Here is an 18,755-nt window from a genome sequence, read left to right as displayed (position 1 = left end):
GCCTCTACTGAGACCCATTCAGAGTCCGGTATGCTGCAGGATGCTTCTTCAACTATGGAACCTGCGGATGTCTCTAACTTTGATGGGTAAAGAGCCACTGTTCAGGCACCGGCTTCTGAGGGTGTATTCAGGCCTACTGACTTGCATATCAAACCAACGCCATCTTCTTCTTCAAGGCTTAAAACTCGATCCATGCCTAGAAAACCGATGCCCAGACTGCATGTTCAGGCCCCTATGCCTAAAAAACAAATGATAAGAATGGCTGAAGACCTTATTAATCTAATCAGGGGAAGCCACCCTTCTCCTTTTAAGAGACCTAAAACTGATTTTCCTTCTGATTCTTCGGATCAGGATTCTGAAATTTCTGTTTCTTCTGATGACCAGGATTTGCCGTTATCTACCTATGAGGACTCTGATGCAGAGGACTGCATTCCCTCTGCTTCCCCTCCAGAAGATTTCTTTTTTGGTGAAACTTTGTATACTCTTAGGGAGCATTTCCACTGGGAAAGCCAGGATTACTCTGACTCCAAAAAGAGGCTTAGGGAATTCTTACTCCTACCTCAACACATGCCTTTAGCTATCCCTCCTGTACTGGACATTGTATATGATGCCTTCATGGAATCTAGCCTGGCTCCAGCACTTTACCTTCGGCTCTCAGGAAACATGACTGGTATTACAGAGTACCTGACTCTCACAAGTTCCTCTTTAAGAATCCTACTGTGAATCCTGAGACCATGTCACATGGACCCAAAGACATTAAGGTTACTACTGCCAAAAACCCTACCCCCTCTGATAGAGATTCCAGGGCCCTGGACAGATTGGGTAAGAAGGTATACACTTCTGCTACTTTGGCCATTAGGGCCTTAAACTGCCAGTTTCAAAGTATCAGCAGCATATTATTGGATTACTTAAACAGAAAATTATGTTGATTCCTGACTGTGCTGAAAATAAAGAATTACAGGATTTAATGCATTCTGCTGAACAAGTTGGTAAACATACTTTGCAATGTGGTTTTGATTCCTTGTAGGCATCTTGCAGGGCTGCTGTCACTGGGTGTGTACTTAGAAGGCATGCTTGGCTTAAGGAACAAACTTTACCAGATCATGTTAAAGCTAAATTACTGGATGCTCCCTTAAACCAAGACCGCCTATTTGGCAACAAAGCAGAAGAAGTACTTAAAAAGATGGAGGATGGAGGAAAAAGCCAAATATATGCAAACTGTTAAAGATTTCCTGCAAGTACAGCCTCCCAGATTTAGTAGGCACTGGCCTTCTAAGAATTGGTCCTTTCCTGTCTCTTCCAGGCCTTCTCAGTCCAAATCCAGGACCAGCAGACCACCCAGGCTTCAGTCTCAAGGTACTCACAGGACTAAGCATTGGGGGGCTCCCTCTTCCAAAGCTGGAAGTGGTAAGACACCCCCCTATAGTAAACTGTCACAATGACTTAACCTTAAACCTTCCAAACCCTGCTCAACTGACTGTTCCTTTAGGGGGAAAGATCACCCTGCATGAAAAAAACTGGAAACTCATTACCCAAGACAAATGGGTTCTAAATATAGTTTCCCAAGGATACAGATTCCACTTCCACTCCTTACCAACCCCAAACGGTTGGCCAGACCTACCCCCAAATCAGTGGGCAGGGGTTCAACAGCAGGGTTTCAATCTTCTAAGTATCACTGTTATTCAACCTGTCCCAGAAGAGGATTGGGGATAAGGTTTTTATTCAAGACTTTTTCTGTTACCCAGAAAATACAATACCTGCCGTCCTATCCTGGATTTGTCTATCCTAAACACCTTTTTGGTAATCCCAAAATTCAGAATGCCAACTCTTCATCAGCTGCTTCCCATGCTAGGCAAAAATGCCTTGTTGGCAACATTGGATTTAAAGGAAGCTTACCTGCATATCCTAATAAGGGAATCTTGCAGAAAATGCCTATGCTTCAGTGCAGGATACATGCACTATATGTTCTCTGCACTCCCCTTTGGCTTATCTGCTGTGCCCAAGGTATTCACAAAGTGCCAAGCTCCAGTCATTGCATTCTGCAGGCAAAGAAATATTTAAATATACCCATACCTGGACGATTGTCTAATTCAGGCAGAAAGCCAGGACATACTATTAAATCATCTGGCATTTGTAAAGAAACTGCTAACTTCACTGGGGCACACCATAAATTAAAAGAAATCTCACCTAGTACCCTGCCAACAAATTGTATTGCTGAAAGCAAGCTTGAATACAACTTCCCAGATGGCCAACCTCACGCCAGGGAAACAAGTTTATTTGACAGCCTTCTTCAAACTACTAGCCACAAAAACCCAGCTATCTGCAAGGAAAATACTGCAAGCCCTGCAGTTCATGGCCTCTTGTATTCTACTAATTCCATATGCAAGACTGCATATGAGGAAACTACAATGGTATCTAAAAAGCCTATGGTGTCAACATTCTCAAGACCTGGAATCAATGATTCCCATCATTCCTTGTATAAAGACAGTTCCTTTGGTGGGCAGAGGCCTGCCACTACAACAAGGGACTGCCATTCACTCTAACCCCTGCCACCCAAACCCTTAACAGAAGCATCAGACTATGTGTGGGGGGCTGACTTGGCAGGGCAGTGCATTCAGGACAAATGGAACCAGAGTCAAATGCACCTGCATATCAGTCAAAAAGAAATGTTAGCTGTACAGATTGCTCTGACAGCCTTCGAGGACCACATTCTTCCAGGACAATTATTGGTAAAGGCGGACAACACCACTGTTATGTGGTACATAAACAAGCAGGGAGGAACCCACTCATACCCCCTCTGCAGACTAGCCATGGCTCTGTGGAATACAGCCTTGAGCTACCAAGTACACATACAAGCTCAATTCCTGCCAGGCAAGCTAAATACACTGGCAGACGACCTAAGCAGAAATCTGATGGACCCACACAAGTGGAAACTGGAGCCGAAGATATTCAGTATTCTGAGAAACAAATGGGGGGGCAGAGATAGACCTGTTTGCCTCCCCTCAGATCTACCAGTTGGACAAATTCTGCACAAGGACTCCCCACAGTCAAGCTTGGAAAGTGGATGCCCTGTCCTTTACCTGGAAAAGTCTCTCAGTTTATGCCTTTCCCCCTCTGCCTCTCCTCTGGAAAGTTTTACTAAAGATCAAACAGGACAAACCAAGGACAATACTCATTGCACCAGACTGGCCACGCCAACACTGGCACCCCCTCTTGCTCAGTATGTCACTACTGGAACCATGGCACCTGCCAAAGACCTCTTCCCCTCCCCTCTTGCTCAGTGTCACTCACTACTGGAACCATGGCACCAAGGCCAAAGACCTCTGTGCAGGAGGGCCAGATTCTGTACCCCCAGCTTCAAACCCTGAACCTGGCAGCCTGGCTAATTACCTGAGTTCTCCTATACTATCCCCTCACCAAACAAGTGCTAGATGTCATCCTGGAGGCAAGGAGGCCTATTACTAGAAAATCCTATGCTGAAAAGTGGAAAAGATTCTGTTCCTGGAGCCAGACTCAGGGGATGGGCACAACAGTGCCCAGTTTACTGCATATTCTTCAGTACTTAACAGAGATGCTTCACAAGGGCCAATGTAGAACCACTATTAGAGAAGCAAATAATCCAAAAACAACGACAATGGATCCAGTATCAGTAGTTTATTGCACACAAGTTGCAGTAATGCTTCACAAGGGCCTTTCCTTCTCTCCCATAAAAATTCATGCCTCAGCCATTTCAGCACATTATAATACTAAGCCACCCCTCTTTTCTCAACTCTACTGAAAACATTTCTCAGAGGGGCCAAAAATTTAAGACCACCCAGGAGAGCTCCTACTCCTGTCTGGGACCTTAACTTTGTATTGGAAAAGCTCACTCTACCTCCTTTTGAGCCAGCTGCAACTGCGGAGCTGAAATTCCTTTCTTGAAAAATAGCCTTCCTTCTAGCCATCACCTCAGCAAAAAGTGTGTCTGAATTACAGGCCCTCATGGCAGTGGAGCCTTTCATCATCTTTCATGCGGACAGGGTATCCCTCAGGACCAATCCTTCCTTTATGCCCAAGTGGTATCCAGTGTGGCCCTTAATCAGTCCATTCGTTTTCCAACCTTCTTTTCTAATCCACAGAACAAAGGGGAACGAATACTGCACTCTTTGGATGTGCACAGACAACTTAGATTTTACTTGGACAGGACCAAGCCTCTCAGGAAATCTGAACAGCTGCTAGTTGCCTTTGCTGTAGGGGCAGAGGGGAAGGCGATTTCAAAGCAAAACATTTCTAAGTGGATAGGCCATTGCATTCTTCTCTGCTATAAGCACCATGGAAAACCTACCCCACAGGGGATAAGACTCCATTCCACCAGGGCTGCATCTACTTCTACAGCCTTTCTCAGAGGTGTTCCTACCAGGGACATCCTAGAAGCTGCTACCTGGAGTTCTGTACAAAACTTCACCAAGCATTACCACTTGCCAATTTTTTCCAAATCCAGAGCTGGCTTTGCCACTGCAGTCTAATAGCTAGTCCTAAAGCTCAATAACTGCCTCCTCCCTTCCTTAGCTTTGGGAATCTACCCAAATGTATTGACTGCAACAGTGCCATAAATGTAGATGCTCAAGTGCATTCACTGTTGCAGTCTTGGTTACCCTCCCTCAAGCCCCCTGACTTCTGTTAGCTATACCTCTCTTCTTGTTCACTATACTTAACTTTCTGGTGTATTTGCTTTTTGTTGGAGGTGTAACATTATATTTAATTGCTTCCCATTATGGGAGCACCTGACATCTGGGGCAAGAAAAACTGATGTAATGGCGTCGGCTGCATGCTTTATACCCCTGACTACCTGACGTCATGGAAGATGAGATGGCAACCGAAGCAGGACCCAAGACTTTGATAATCGGGCAGACTGAGGGCTACCTGCAAGCAGATAACCCAAATGTATTGACTGCAACAGTGAATGCACTTGAACATCTACATTTATGGTAAGTGTACACAACTGTACTTTCTGCAACAAACTCGATCTGAGAGAAGGAGGGAGATGGGCATTATGGGTATGGGTGGAGCTTGGACTGTGGCTCCAAAGCTAGCGTATGCAGCCAAGTCAGATCCATTCTGGATCAGAGTCCCTCAGGTTGAATAAAAATGAAAAGGAACAACTCAGATGGAACGTTATGGTAAGTACATAATATATTTTTTGCAGACTATACTGCTTTATATTTACCTTGTGGCTGCAGTAGTGGTGGGACTGTTTTGAAGGCTATAGCATGGCCACACCCCTGCAAAACAATTGTATGCCATGGCACAGCCTTTAATTTTACACTTGAAGCAATTATATGTGATTAGTAGGCATATAATCCCAGTCAGTGTCACTAATTTATATGTGATGGACAGGAGCTTTTGTTTCATAATTGCAGCCACAAAATAATATACAAGGATGGATGGTCTTAAAGACCATACCTCACACACTCAGATAAGCTTTACACTGACTAGATGCAGAGCAGAGTTGCAATCACAGACTTTGCAGGATCACACCTTTCTTGCTTCCGGCCTAATACTTAGTAACTATAACATGTCCATTGTTTCTCAGGAGGGGGTTAAAGAGATCCAATACCGGCTCTTTATTCCCTTTTTCATGTCAGCACATTGTCATCAGCCATGCCAGTCTACCACACCAAGAATACACTTGCTGTTTGTCACTAAAATAAGCCAACAATTAAAGAATTGCACGGTTGCAGTATTAAGCTGTTGCACTTTGAAAGGCAAATGCCAACAGCTAGGATGTCACCAGGTCTATGCATATACCCTTAAACTAATAAGTAAAGCCACCAGCCACATGCCCTTAAAAAAATCATTATTTACAATAAATAAAAATGAAGTAATATACTTTGTAAAATGAACAATACAAATAATTATACACTGCACAATGAAATGCAAAGTAAGTGAATTTTAATAGATGATTGTCGGATAGAAGAATTCTGATAGCTTATGTGGTCCTTTCATAACCAGTAGCTAAAGATTTTACTGAATTCTGTCCATCTTTGACTTTTATGTCCAAGCAGCACCTTCACACTCTCCCAGGCAGTAAATTTCTGGTTTGAGCTGTTGTCCTAGAGCTGCAGCCCATTATACAGACTTCAACAGCAAGACAGAGCTGACTGACTGATAGTGACACATAGTGTCTTATGTGGTATTGCTAGCCTCATCTTCGAGCCATTAAGTCCTCCTTCAAAAGAAGCTGTTTTCAAGGAACAGATCTCTGGAGAGCTTGTAGAACAGAAGCAGACCTTCTGCAAGGTGCTATAGATCCTGTTACTTCTCCAAAATTGAGCAGAGGGTTTCTTCCTGTTTGTTTCCTGCTTCAAAGGAGATGGAACCTTCTGTTTCATCCTGGACAGCTGTAGCTTCATAGACCATAACCAGTATACCAAGTTTCAGATGGAGACCCTTCATGCATGGACAATGTCTCTGGGTATGATTGGTGTCTTTTTGCACATTGGTGTTGGGTTCACACAAGAGGCATATTTAGTTTGTTTCACCTTCAGTACAAAGTACACAAGAGGCACATTTAGTTTGCTTCACCTTCAGTACAAAGTGTTACCAGCTGATCTCTGCTCTTTTGCCTAAAGAGCTTACAGAGGCACAAGGCATTTTAGGGGGGGTCTTTGCAAGGGAAGAAACCTTCTTTGTTCCCTTACCTGGATGAATGGCTTCTGGTGGTCCTTTTGATAGATTCCCTAGTATCAGCCATTACACAAGTCTTCCTGTGGTTAAAGTCCATGGGATCATTGTAAACTAAATAGTATCCTGTTTCATTTCAGCATAGGAGGTTGCCAGTTTTGAAACAGAAGCAGAATAAAGCACTCTTCAATGTCTGTTATTCATTGCTGCAGAGATGATGACAGTGCAAATACAGGCACTTTGTGTCTCATGACAGTAGTGTTACAATTCCATCCTCATACTTGCAGAAAAAAAAGATGCTGTAATGGACAGTGAAGTGTTGTTGACTGCAGAGTTGTCACACCTTCATGGATGTACTGTTGTCATACTCTTAGGGTCTAGAATGGTGGACAGTTCCTAGTATTGTCAACATGAATCTTCCCTTATACAGCCAAACATATCAAAGTGTCTGATGTATAATTGCCAGGCAGATTGGGAAGCTCACCTGGGCTTCTTCCTTGTGCAGGGAAAGTGAAGCACCCAGGAAGTGAGAAAATAATAAGTTACAGATGTGATTTTATTTTTATCGCTTCAGAGGTCGTTTCTGCAATCCTTCTTTACAAGCACACTGAGTTTACTTTTCTTTTGAAAATCAGTCTTTCAGCTACAGTCTTGAATGCTTTGTCCAGCAGTATGAGAGGTAACTATTGAACAAAATGTTTGCTTCACTGGTTTTAAATGTTTGTAACCATGGCAGAATATGCTAAAACTAATATTTTATTTTTTTATTTATTCATTTGTTAAGCGGGTAAGCCCTCTAGACACAAGTCTCTAAAGTGCCGACCTGAGGGCACACTTCGTTCTCAGGGTCACACAGTAGGCAGATGGAGATGGAAAGAATCAAACTCTGTATCCTGGCATACAAGAAGCAGATTGATAATAGCTTAAGAGCCTTAATGATCTGCACTGACTGCCATGTGGAAGGTTTCTGAAAAACTAACTTATCCTGCTGTTTTGCAGTAGGAAAGAGAAGAATACAGTTAGTCTCAAGTTTTGCAGCTGAAGGGAAGAGTCTGCAACGTTTTGTGCAGTGTCTAAAGAGATTTATATATAGATGATTTGTGTTTGTGGCCAAACTGATTTCTGAGAACCTTTTCAATATATTCCTGCTCCTCCAGTGGAACTGCTCCCAAAGTGTTGCTGATAAAAGTAATTTTAGTTAATCCTTTTCATATATTTCTGCTTCCTCATTAGAAGTAAACTGAAATGCTTGCTAAAACAATGGCTGACATGATAGCACAGTGGTGCAGTGGATAATATTGTTGTCTCACAGCAAGTGGTTCTTTGGTTCAGTTCTCAGCTGGAATCCTTTCTGTGAGATGTCTGCATGTCCTCCCTGTGTTTACGTGAGTTTCCTCCAGGTGCTGTGGTTTACTCCCACATTCCAAAGACATGTAGTAGGTGGAATAGAGACACTAACTGTTCATAGGTGTGAGTGTGAATGTGTGGTACAGAAGAGCAGTAGTGGCAGGGCTTACCCACCCGGCAGTGTAAACCTTGACTCTAGATTATTGTCACTGTTATAGTGACACCTCGACTGGGAAAGAGGGGTTGTGGATGGATGAAATATGGGGTGTTTAAACATTCTCATTCTTTTCAGGTGAAATAATTGTCTACAGACTCATTTTCCTCCACTAATCAGTATGTGGACAGCAGTTTTGAAGCTTACATTTCTTTAATAGTTAACTGAATGCCTGAACATAGTGACTGCAGAGTGTAATAAAACCACTGGAGAGAATTACATAGTTTCAGAAGGTGTGATAGATAGTTTGCCATCTTTTTCAATTAAGCTTCTTGTTTGTGAGAATATTAATGGCTTTAGGGGAGGATGCATTACTTCTGTCTGATGCCATTCTGCATGGTTTTAAATATGTTGTGAAATATTGTACTAGTTTTGAACATTCATTCATTTTTTAGATAATTGTTTCAAACTATTCAGGGTTATGAAAGAGCCAGAGCCTATGCTAGCAAGCACTGTGTATAACACAGAGGGCCAGCCCTGGATAGGATGTTTACAGTGGCTCTAAGCTCACCCTGTCAGCCTGCATCACATTCATTCATAGACTTTACTGGATAAGAAATTATTATTGTTAGAAGTTTATCTTGCTGGTTTAAAAGCAGAATGATTTAATTATTTGTTGAAATATTTATTGTGCTAGCAGTATGATATCCTTAAATTATTTGATGTTACCATGCTGATTATAAATTGCCAATTTTCTTACCACAGGTAGGTTGCTGGCTTAATATATTCAGATTCTAAAATGTCAGAGCTACTGAACAGTTCTCCTGGAAGTAATTTAATTTGCGCGTAAAGCTGTATATCTTTTTACTGCTGTTCTATGATGTCCTTTGCAGTCTGTATAATGGAAGAGTGGCAGGCCTGGCTTACAGGACAGAATTATGGCAGTCTAGTCGTGAAGATCATGACACATTCCAGTTTTCAGTGGTATTTTCTGCATTTCAGACAGTTTTTATTTTTCAGGGGTTAGAAAGTAAAGATAAAATTATTTGGATGAAAGCAACATTTTTTTCTTGTATTACATTAACTTTGGTGTTCACTATACCTCTCAACCCTCCAGGGGGTGAGCTCACTCATGAGTAGTGAAGGCCTAAATCTGGACCATTTCTAATGTTCAGTGGCAGTCACCTAGAATGGAACCCATGCTAGATTGAACTGAAATTGTCCAGGTCAAGGAGGGGGTATTAGGTTATGCCACACCAGTGCTCACATTTTAAAGTCTAGATTTCAAAAAGATGTCTAACGCTTGGCGAGAGCATTAGTAATTGTGGGTGTAGGAATACTCCATTAGCAAGTTTGGCTTGAGGCAATCACTAGGCCTAACACAGCACCACCTCCACCTCCCTAGCATGTACTGTACTTGGCTGTCAAATTTTTGTTCTCCATTTCTCAGTCCCCTGCACCTTGCAGCTGTCAATACATGTAGCTTTTCACAAGCTTACTCATCCTGGTAAGAGGAGCTGTGATACTCCTAAGCAATCAGACTCCAGCAGGAAGCTGGTGCCTGAAGCTGTGATCTCTTAGGTGGACAAAGATAGAGTCCACTCCTCCACCCTTCTCCTCTTCATATGACTCCTCCTTTGGAGTGGCCCACAGGCTTATAAGGAACAACTCAAACTGTCCTCAGCCTCCTTGTCTCTCTCTTCCCGGAAGTACATGGTGTAATTTCTGGAAAATATTTCTGAGGGAGCACTGATATATCTCTCTCCTGGAGACAGCACAGTTCTGCTCCTTATGTCCGGAAAAATGTGGGTACAATCTGCAAGTTACCACCTTATTAGGCAGAGCAACTAAGCATCCTAGTAATACTTCTTTTTGAACTTTCTGACCCGGCGTAGGTCACAGAGACCACAGCATTCTGCCACTTTGCTGTCAAGGAATCTAAAACTTGGGACTGCTGTGATACAATACTGCACTTCTCTATCACACTGAAGCACTCCTTTTACCTGTTCCAGTTCCAGTCTCATTTAGGCAGTCCCCGGATAAGCTCAAGGTCCTTACAGAGTCTAAGGTCAAAGAGAGTGAGACTGTATCTGGTTTCTACAGTGGAATGCCATGCCTCCCGTTGTGACGTCGACAGTGCCTATGCAGTAGCTAAAGTCACAGGTGTGATCATGTACCTTCACATGATGGCGTGGCTCAGGAATAACATCTTGGTTTCATATTTCTCAGGATGAGATGCTCTTGCCAGCTTGTCCAGGACCTGGTTGATGGTATCCAAAGGAGAAAATAGGCTTTCTTCTCTATGTATAACCTTTATGATTCCCCCTTCTTTGTCTCCTTTTCTAAGTCTAAGCAACCCCAAACGAAGAAAAGCACTCAAGTTTTCCATAGTCCTGCACCTTATTTGCAGGCTAATTCAGATGTAAGAATAACACGACAACCTTACTACTTTTACTGCTTGTGTCTAATTACGCAATTTCATGATTTCCGGATAGGTGCTCATTTCAAAAGGGAAGGAACAAACTGGAGGACTGCAGAGCTGAATATTGTTATAAAGTTGGCATTTTACATCACTGCTTTAATTTTGTGGACAGAATGACCTGCCTAAATGCAGGATTTTCCGAAAAAAAAAATACTGAATTGAAATTAGTGACAAAGTAATACCCTATCTAAAACTCATAAAGGAAGATCTTTTCACAGCTCACCTGTATCAAAATGATGTTTCTGTTAGATCAATGAAGAACCGCCAACAGAAAGGTTCTCAGGAGGAAACCAGCTGCTACCCACTGCAAAGAGCCTTCTTAAAGAGCAGCTAACAACAGTTAAAAACTTGCTGATCAGTAATAAGAGATACCCTTGATAACTGAAAACACAGCCTGCAGGTTAACTGTATACACAGTAAGGAAAGTATTGTAGTTTGTAGTTATGTTAAAAAGTCATAAGTGGATTATTAAGGATTATTATGAAGTGCTTCTATGGCAGAGATAAAACTATGTTCTCTAACATATTTCTGAAATTGGAATCAACAGGGTTTGGCTCTAGTGGATCTCAGTTCTAGACCTGAGACAATCTTTCTACTGAAGGTGGAGGACTTATCCGAGGATACTGTGGAACGTTTCACTAGCTTGTTTACACTTAGACAAAAGTGGACAGAAGCAGACATTTCCCCATATATACAGTAAGTTTAGTATTTTTCTTCTTGTTGCTTGACTTGTAACAGTGAGTTAATATTGTTATCTTAATTTTTGTGAAGCAGAATTATTTAGCTCTTTTCAGAAATGTACGTTACTGTATTGCTAATCTTGGACTGTTTGATGCTTTTCTGTGGATAATTTCCTATGCATATTTTGCATTGTATATTTTTTAAATACATTTGTCTATGTATGTCTCTGTATTGTTAATCTTGTACTGTATGGAGCTTTTCTCCCCGGGCCTCCACTGAAAATGGGCAACTTGCCCAGTCGGGCTCTCCCGGTAAACAAATGTAAAATAAATAAATAATTGTAAATCTTGTCTTGGTATTTGAATGCAGATATAGATTTGCATAGTTATGCACTGGCTAAAATGCGTAGGCAACTGTGTAGGTTATGCATAAAAGGGTAGGTAGCAGTAAGTGAAAAAGATAACTGAGAATTTGGTGGGGGGGGGGTTCTTTCACTGGAATGTTAATTTGCAGCATGCAGGAAGATCCAGTGGATGTCTGGTACATTTACAGGTGAATACACTTCTAGGAAGTAGTGGGCTGAAACCTGAGTGATTCAGAGAAGTTTAAAAACAATCCCTAATGACTAAGCACACATATACACTGCACTTCTGAGAGAAATACTGAAAGTTTCCTCGGAAACAGTAAAAACAAGCATTTGTCAATGGTAGAAGCCAGTCACAAGCAGAAATTCCCTTAGGAATTACTATAAAGACCGGTAGAAATAAAACATTAAAATATTTTTTCATAAACAAAAAATAGGAAGAGTAATAAATCTAATAATAAAATGAAGCTGTGCATATGATATTGTGGTCACTGATTCAAGTATTGACCAGGGTTGCATCATTGCTTCTCCATTTGTTATTTGCTTTAATGCATATTATTATGTGTAGTGCTGATATCCATTTCATCAAGTCCCAATTTATCTATACCTGCCTTTCATGAAGAAATCCCAATGCAAACATAAACTACTGCTGCCAAAAGGGGCAATTTACACTGTTGCGTGAACTGCGATCCAGAGATAGTCTTCCACTTTGCAGAAAATCATATTACTGGCTAAATTAAATGTGTCTGAATTGATTCTGTTACCACCAGCACTAATCAACACCTTCCTGTGGTAATTACCACTGGTGACCCATGCATCATATATATGGATCCCCATCTAATTCTGTCCAATGCACAGATGCAGACATACAAATTCACACACAGACATTCACTGTACCTAACACATCAACTTGATCATACTCATGGACTCGCCCATACACTGTTAGTCCCCTTACTACCCCCCACTGCATCCACCCAGACAGTCATGCACTAACAAAAATGCACACAGTCTCATACATATATATATATAATATATACACATATATATATATATATATATATAATATATATATAATATATATATATATATATATATATATATATATATATATATATATATATATATATATATATATATATATATATATATATATATATATATATATATAATATATATATATATATATATATATATATATATATATATATATATATGTGTGTGTGTGTGTGTATTCATATATGTCTATATATATATATATATATATATATATATATATATATATATATATATATATATGTGTGTGTGTATATAAAGGCGGTAATATCATCAACTGTTTGAAAAGTCAACATCTGCTTTCTCAACAAGTCAACACAATTTGGTCGACAAAAATAATTGGCAATAGGACAAGATCACTACAATATCTGGGTGGGGAAATGTACTCTTCTCCTGGTATCGTGTGATGTCAAAATTGGAATATATCCGTAGCAGGTGTGTAGGGGATTCAGGTGGGCTTGTCACTCGCAAAGAACACTGTTTTGAATTTGCACGTTCAAAGGTTATCTCTCAGAGCATGCATGGTGACTTGACTTTTTTACTATTTTGTTGTCAACGGTTGTTTTGATTAGGGATCTAATAAATATATATCTATCTGTTTAGCTGTATCTAGATATATATATATATATATATATATATATATATAATTTTTGTCTGTGTCTAATTATACTCGCACAATTTCCTGTTGAAACTGAAATTACCACTGCTTTGTACAGCAAAACATAATTCTACCTTTCCACTAAGGACTGCCAGATTAGCTAACATCAAATCTAACCTCACAGTATCATTCTAAATTCTTCACCCATGAACTTTCTCAGTCTCCTGTACTAGTCTCCCTCCAACCCTTGAATACTACATCCAGCCCTAGTCCTCTGGGAACATAGCTTCAGTGTGCTGTTACCACTTCTGTGGCTAGACTAATCACATTTGGTATTCTAAAGCAGTTTGGCAGTTGCCTTGTTCTTGACAGTTGTTGACAGCTTCTACCAAATTGTGGTACACATTATGAGAGGTGTAAATGTTTATGAAACATGGAGGCAAACCTCCTGCATCTGCTCACTAGCTGTAGCACCACTTTAGTCATAACACACTAGCCCTCTAGCTTATGCTGAGGATGTAAAGAAAACTTTATCAAAGCCTCAAGGAACCCACTCTAAAAGATAAGAGTCACCAACACAAAAGACAGCACCTACTTCCATTCCTCTCGCATATATTGTAGCTCTACATATCTTACCTAAAAATCACCAGAAAAGCAGGTTTAAGTCCATACGGAACACTAAACCTGTTTCTACACACGCAATTTTTTTCGTTACAGGTGACGATAACTCTTAAACCCCTTCATAAGGGATGCCAGTAGCAACGTGCTCATCAGTCTGCAGGACAAAGGTAGATGGAAGGAGTACTTTCAGCAGCGTCTGAATGAAGAAAAGCCCACAGGTAACTGTACTGCCCCACAGTCTGCAGTGAAAGAAGAGGAGCCCACCGTAGAAATAACAGCACTAAAGAAAGTAAAATCAGGAAAAGCAGCTGACTCAGATGGAGTCATAGCAGCTATGATCAAGTTGTTGGGTGAGTTAGGGGAGAAATGTCTCCTGAAGGTAATCCTAGCAGTTTAGAGAAAGGTATATCCCAGATGACTGGAGATTAAGCATTCTAGTGCCAGTTTACAAGGGGAACATGGGCAGTATAGACTTGTCAAACTCCTGTCACACTGCATGAAAGTTTTGGAGAGCATAATTGATAAATGAATGCAGAAAGGTGTATAGAGTAAAAAGCGAGATGAGCATTTTGGGTTCAGATCAGGATGTAGCACAGCCAACATGATGTTTACAGCGAGAGAGATGGATGAGGAAGGAGTCTGACTGGGCATTCCTAGACTTACAGCAGATGGCAAGGCCCCAAAAAAGCTGATTTGAGCAGTCCAGTGATGGTTTGAAACCCTAGAAACATTGGTAGAATTAGTGCAGGCTATGTACAGGGACCCAATGACACAGGTACAAATAGTAATCAGACTCTCATAGAGGTTCCAAGTGAAAGTGGGTGTGCATCAGCCTTCTGCTTTGAGCCCACTGCTGTTCATACTGGTAATGGACTACATTCACAAATAGCTAGGAGGGGCAGATCAACAAAGTTGCTGTATGCTGATGATGTGGCATTACAGGCAGACTCTGCACAAGAAATTCAGCAAAGAATGGAGGCAAAAATGCAAACGTGAAAGCATATGGGATAGAAGTACAGCTAAGACGGTTGTAATAGCAGAAAATGGGGGGTCAGAAGAAGAAGCTGAGAATTAAGATAGAAGGGAAAATAGTGGGACGGGTTTACAGCTTCAAGTACCTGGGACGGGTGGTTGAGGAGTAGGGATGTCAGAATGACGTCAAAGCTAGGATAAGAGGGTCTGCAGTCAACTAGCAGAAAAGTAAGATGTACAAAACAGTGGTGTGACTAGTGCTACTGTATAGTACAAAAACCTAGTCAGTGAAGACAGAGCAGTTGAGGAAGCTGCAGGTGATGGAGATAAAGTGCCTGAGATGGGTGGTAGGATGCACACGCTGGGAAAATGAAGAAATGAGGATGTCAGAGCAGGAGCCTAAGTAGCTACAGTTGCAGAAAATGTCAAGGAGAACAGGTTACAGTGGTTCGGGCACATAAGCAGAAAAGAATTTGAAGATTTGGGACAGACAGGAAGAAAGCAAGAGGAAATGAAGGTGTCCAGAAAAGAGATGGATGGATTGCGTGAAAGAAGACCTGCAACAGTCAAGCATAACTGTTAAGGAAGGTAGAAGTAGCATTGAATTGAGAGAGATGGTGACAGTTGATGCGACACCCCAACCCCATGTAGAAAAATGGGGGGAAAGATGGTGATGGCTAATGATGATGAGGTGACTCTTAAGTCATACAAATTCCACACTTACTATGATGAGCAAGAACAAGGTGACTGTAAACTGCTTGTCCAGTGCTCAGATCTATGACATCACAAGAATGTGAGAAGATTTCAAAGGTTGTTTGACAACAGCATGAATACATTTTCACTGCAGACCACTTTCAGTAAATGTCTACTGTTGTCCTTTCCCCACTGTTGCACAGCTGTGCAGTTGGCATATATATAAATTGGGGGTTGTAGGGGTCTCCCTCACTGGCTTGCCCCCCATGCAAAACAGCTTCATATGTTGTTCATTGAAAGTGGCTTTCAGCAATATATGTTTTGATCTGTTGCTTGTCTGACCAATGTCATGCAGATAATCATAAATCTGACATCTGCAAGGGTCCTAAGGTACCTTAAACCAGATAAATATGACTATGACCTAGTAGTGGTCCATGTCGGAGTGAATGACCTGAGGCAGAGTAACATGCTGAGAGACCTGATGAAACTGACTATGTTATTTGTTATAGGCAGGAAATATCGTGTCTCTTGCCTTAACAGTTGGCTAAGTTGTTGATATCGGCCTGTGAATAAGTGGTAGTTATTTACTTGCTTACTTTGGTAACTGGATTAGGCCAGCTGAGGAAAAAAAAGGCACATTTTCAGTGGTGTCCCAGGGATATGGGATAAACACACAAATGCAGTGGAATTACAACCATTGTACATTATAGTCATCAGGAACAATTTGCACAATAGTAAAAAAAAAAAAAAAAGAGAGAAAATATTTACATAGTTATAGAAACAAGAAGACCAGCAATACTAGTATGTAATGCTTTGTTTTCACCAAGGATGGCTTACACCTTTTGTTTTAAAATGTTCCCTTACTGGACATTCCAGCAAAGGAAATTCAAACTGAAATTCTGACATCATAGTGGCACTGAAAGATGCCAGAATGTGGAAGCCTCCTGCAGCTGAGACACATTCATATGTGTGTAATTACAGAGACATGGTTTTAGTATGCTAAGTGCACTGCTGTAAGAGGGTTTAGTACTTGTCATGCCTTCAGGTCATTGGATAACTGCAGAGGAGTATCGGTGTTTGTCAGAAACAGCATCATTTCATGTCACATTGCCTGTGATCCTGACTTGGCATTGCTAGACATCCAGATTACTATTAACAAACCCAACTATTACTTCATTGCTACCTGTAGATACTGTTCAGCGTTCCCTGCAGATCATGGAAATAACCTTAACATCATGAATGGGTAAACTATCAAACCATGCTAGTGGACCTTTACCCCCCAATCATTGATTCCCACATTTGTACGTTCAGTAATGGGATACATTCAGCATTTCATTGACTTTCCTAATGCCGATATATTTCAGCAAATTATAAAACTACACACTAGTGGCTCTAATTTCCATAATGTGGTCTTGACATAATGCTTGTACCCCACCCCACATCTCTTCATCCTAGTTAAATTTGACCACAAATTAGTCATCTTCTGTGCCACCCCACCACCACCAAATTGTCTTTTCGGACTTAAGAGTAAACCTCCTTCAGCATGTAGAAGATTTTGGTAAGTTTCCCAGCAATCTCCCACAAATGGACCAGACTGAGAAGACCGCTTGCTCATCTCTGACTTTTACCAGCAGTTTAAAAGATGCATAAAAAACAGTAACCGTCTGCTCTAAATAAAGTATGCATTCAGGATTAAACCTCTCTGATGGACCCCGTTATTAACATAGGAAGGACAATAATAAGTTATAAAAAAAATCAGTCTTCCTGCTATCTTTTACCAGCATGTCAACAACTGCATAGTTGCAGCTGTAAACTGTAGGATCAAGTGCAGGACAAATCCCAAAAACAACTTACCAGCTGGAACCACAACATAAGTTCTACAATGAAAAGAAGAGAAGTATGGCCATCAAATAAATAAAACAAATAAATAAAACACCCAGCAAACCAAGAGTCACCATCATTAAAACAAATTAGAAATTCAGGATCTTAATTAACACCGCCAAGGCAAAAATAGCTACTCAGTAGCTACCCAAGCAAAGAATAACTGCAATACCTTCTTTAGCTTGTTCGTCATCTTAAGGGGTTGTACACAGTAATGTGCTTAACTGATTGTGAAGGACACCACCTACACCAAAGCTGAAGATACAGCCATCTTGATGTCTGATAAATTCAGCTCCAGTTTCACAGGTGGAGATTAGAGGATTGATCTCACAAGAAATACCAGCAGCTGATACACTCCAGTCTGTTGTGCAGGACCAAGTCCTGAAAGTACTGTCTGAGTCCAAAAATACTACATTAGTGGGTCCTGACAATATCCCAGGATGCATCTTGAATAGCATGATCTATCTACGCCCTAACAACACAGTTTAGCCTCGGCCTCCAAACCTTTGTGCCAAGAGACTGGAGGACATCTACAGTAATACCAAAGCAGAAAGAGGTGTCCCCCACCAACCTGGCTAATTACCAACCCGTAAGGCTAACCAGACCATGGAAGGCTCATTTTTGAATTAATCAATAAGGACATCGAGAACTTCCAAACACTGGACCCATCCCAGTTTGGCTTCATCAAAGTCAGGTCATTATTACTTAACTTGGACATCTTCGAAAAGTCACTAAAAGCAATATACGAAGGTAAGATGGTGCACACTGCCTATCTAGATCTGGCCAAAGCTTTTGACACAATCCCCCCCAGGCATAGTGGAGAATCTCATCAAAAGAGGAATAAAAACCCTACATCATCCTTTGGTTTGCCAACTGGCTTGCAAGTGGGACACAAGAACTCAAGGGATGCTACCTGTACTGAAAGGCCAGTCATCAGTGGAGTCACGCAGAGCTCTGTGCTAAGACCTCTACTGTTTGGTATCTATTTCTCATAAGTCAAGACAAGACACTAAGGGTCCCTGGCTGACCAACTTTCTGGACAATTGAAAGTTAGGAGCAGTTACTGAATCCCTAGATTACTCAGCCATCCTGCAAGGAGGCCTGTCCCAAACAAATAGCTGGCACCAGAGTAATGGACTAAAAGCTTAGTAACATATGTGGACAAGTGACTTATCATTTGACAACATGTATCGACTGTGGTAAGGAAGTCCTTCTATAATGCACAGCTTATCAGCTGATGAATAGC

The 18,755-nt window shown here is 41.1% G+C and overlaps 1 protein-coding gene across 1 annotated transcript in view; it reads left to right on the top strand.

Moving 5' to 3' along the window:
- DSCC1 (DNA replication and sister chromatid cohesion 1) overlaps positions 1–18,755 on the top strand; it is a 477,417-nt gene that overhangs the window by 423,939 nt on the left and 34,723 nt on the right. Inside the window, exon 9 of the mRNA XM_044067559.1 lies at positions 11,194–11,342. Coding sequence (XP_043923494.1) covers positions 11,194–11,342 — 149 coding nt within the window. The remainder of the gene's footprint in view (positions 1–11,193; positions 11,343–18,755) is intronic.

Source organism: Protopterus annectens, chromosome 3.part1, assembly GCF_019279795.1.
Source record: "Protopterus annectens isolate FY-2018-M chromosome 3.part1, PAN1.0, whole genome shotgun sequence".
NCBI lineage: Eukaryota > Metazoa > Chordata > Ceratodontiformes > Protopteridae > Protopterus > Protopterus annectens.
The sequence above is the reverse complement of the archived record's forward strand: the minus strand, read 5'-3'. Positions and strand labels throughout refer to the sequence as shown.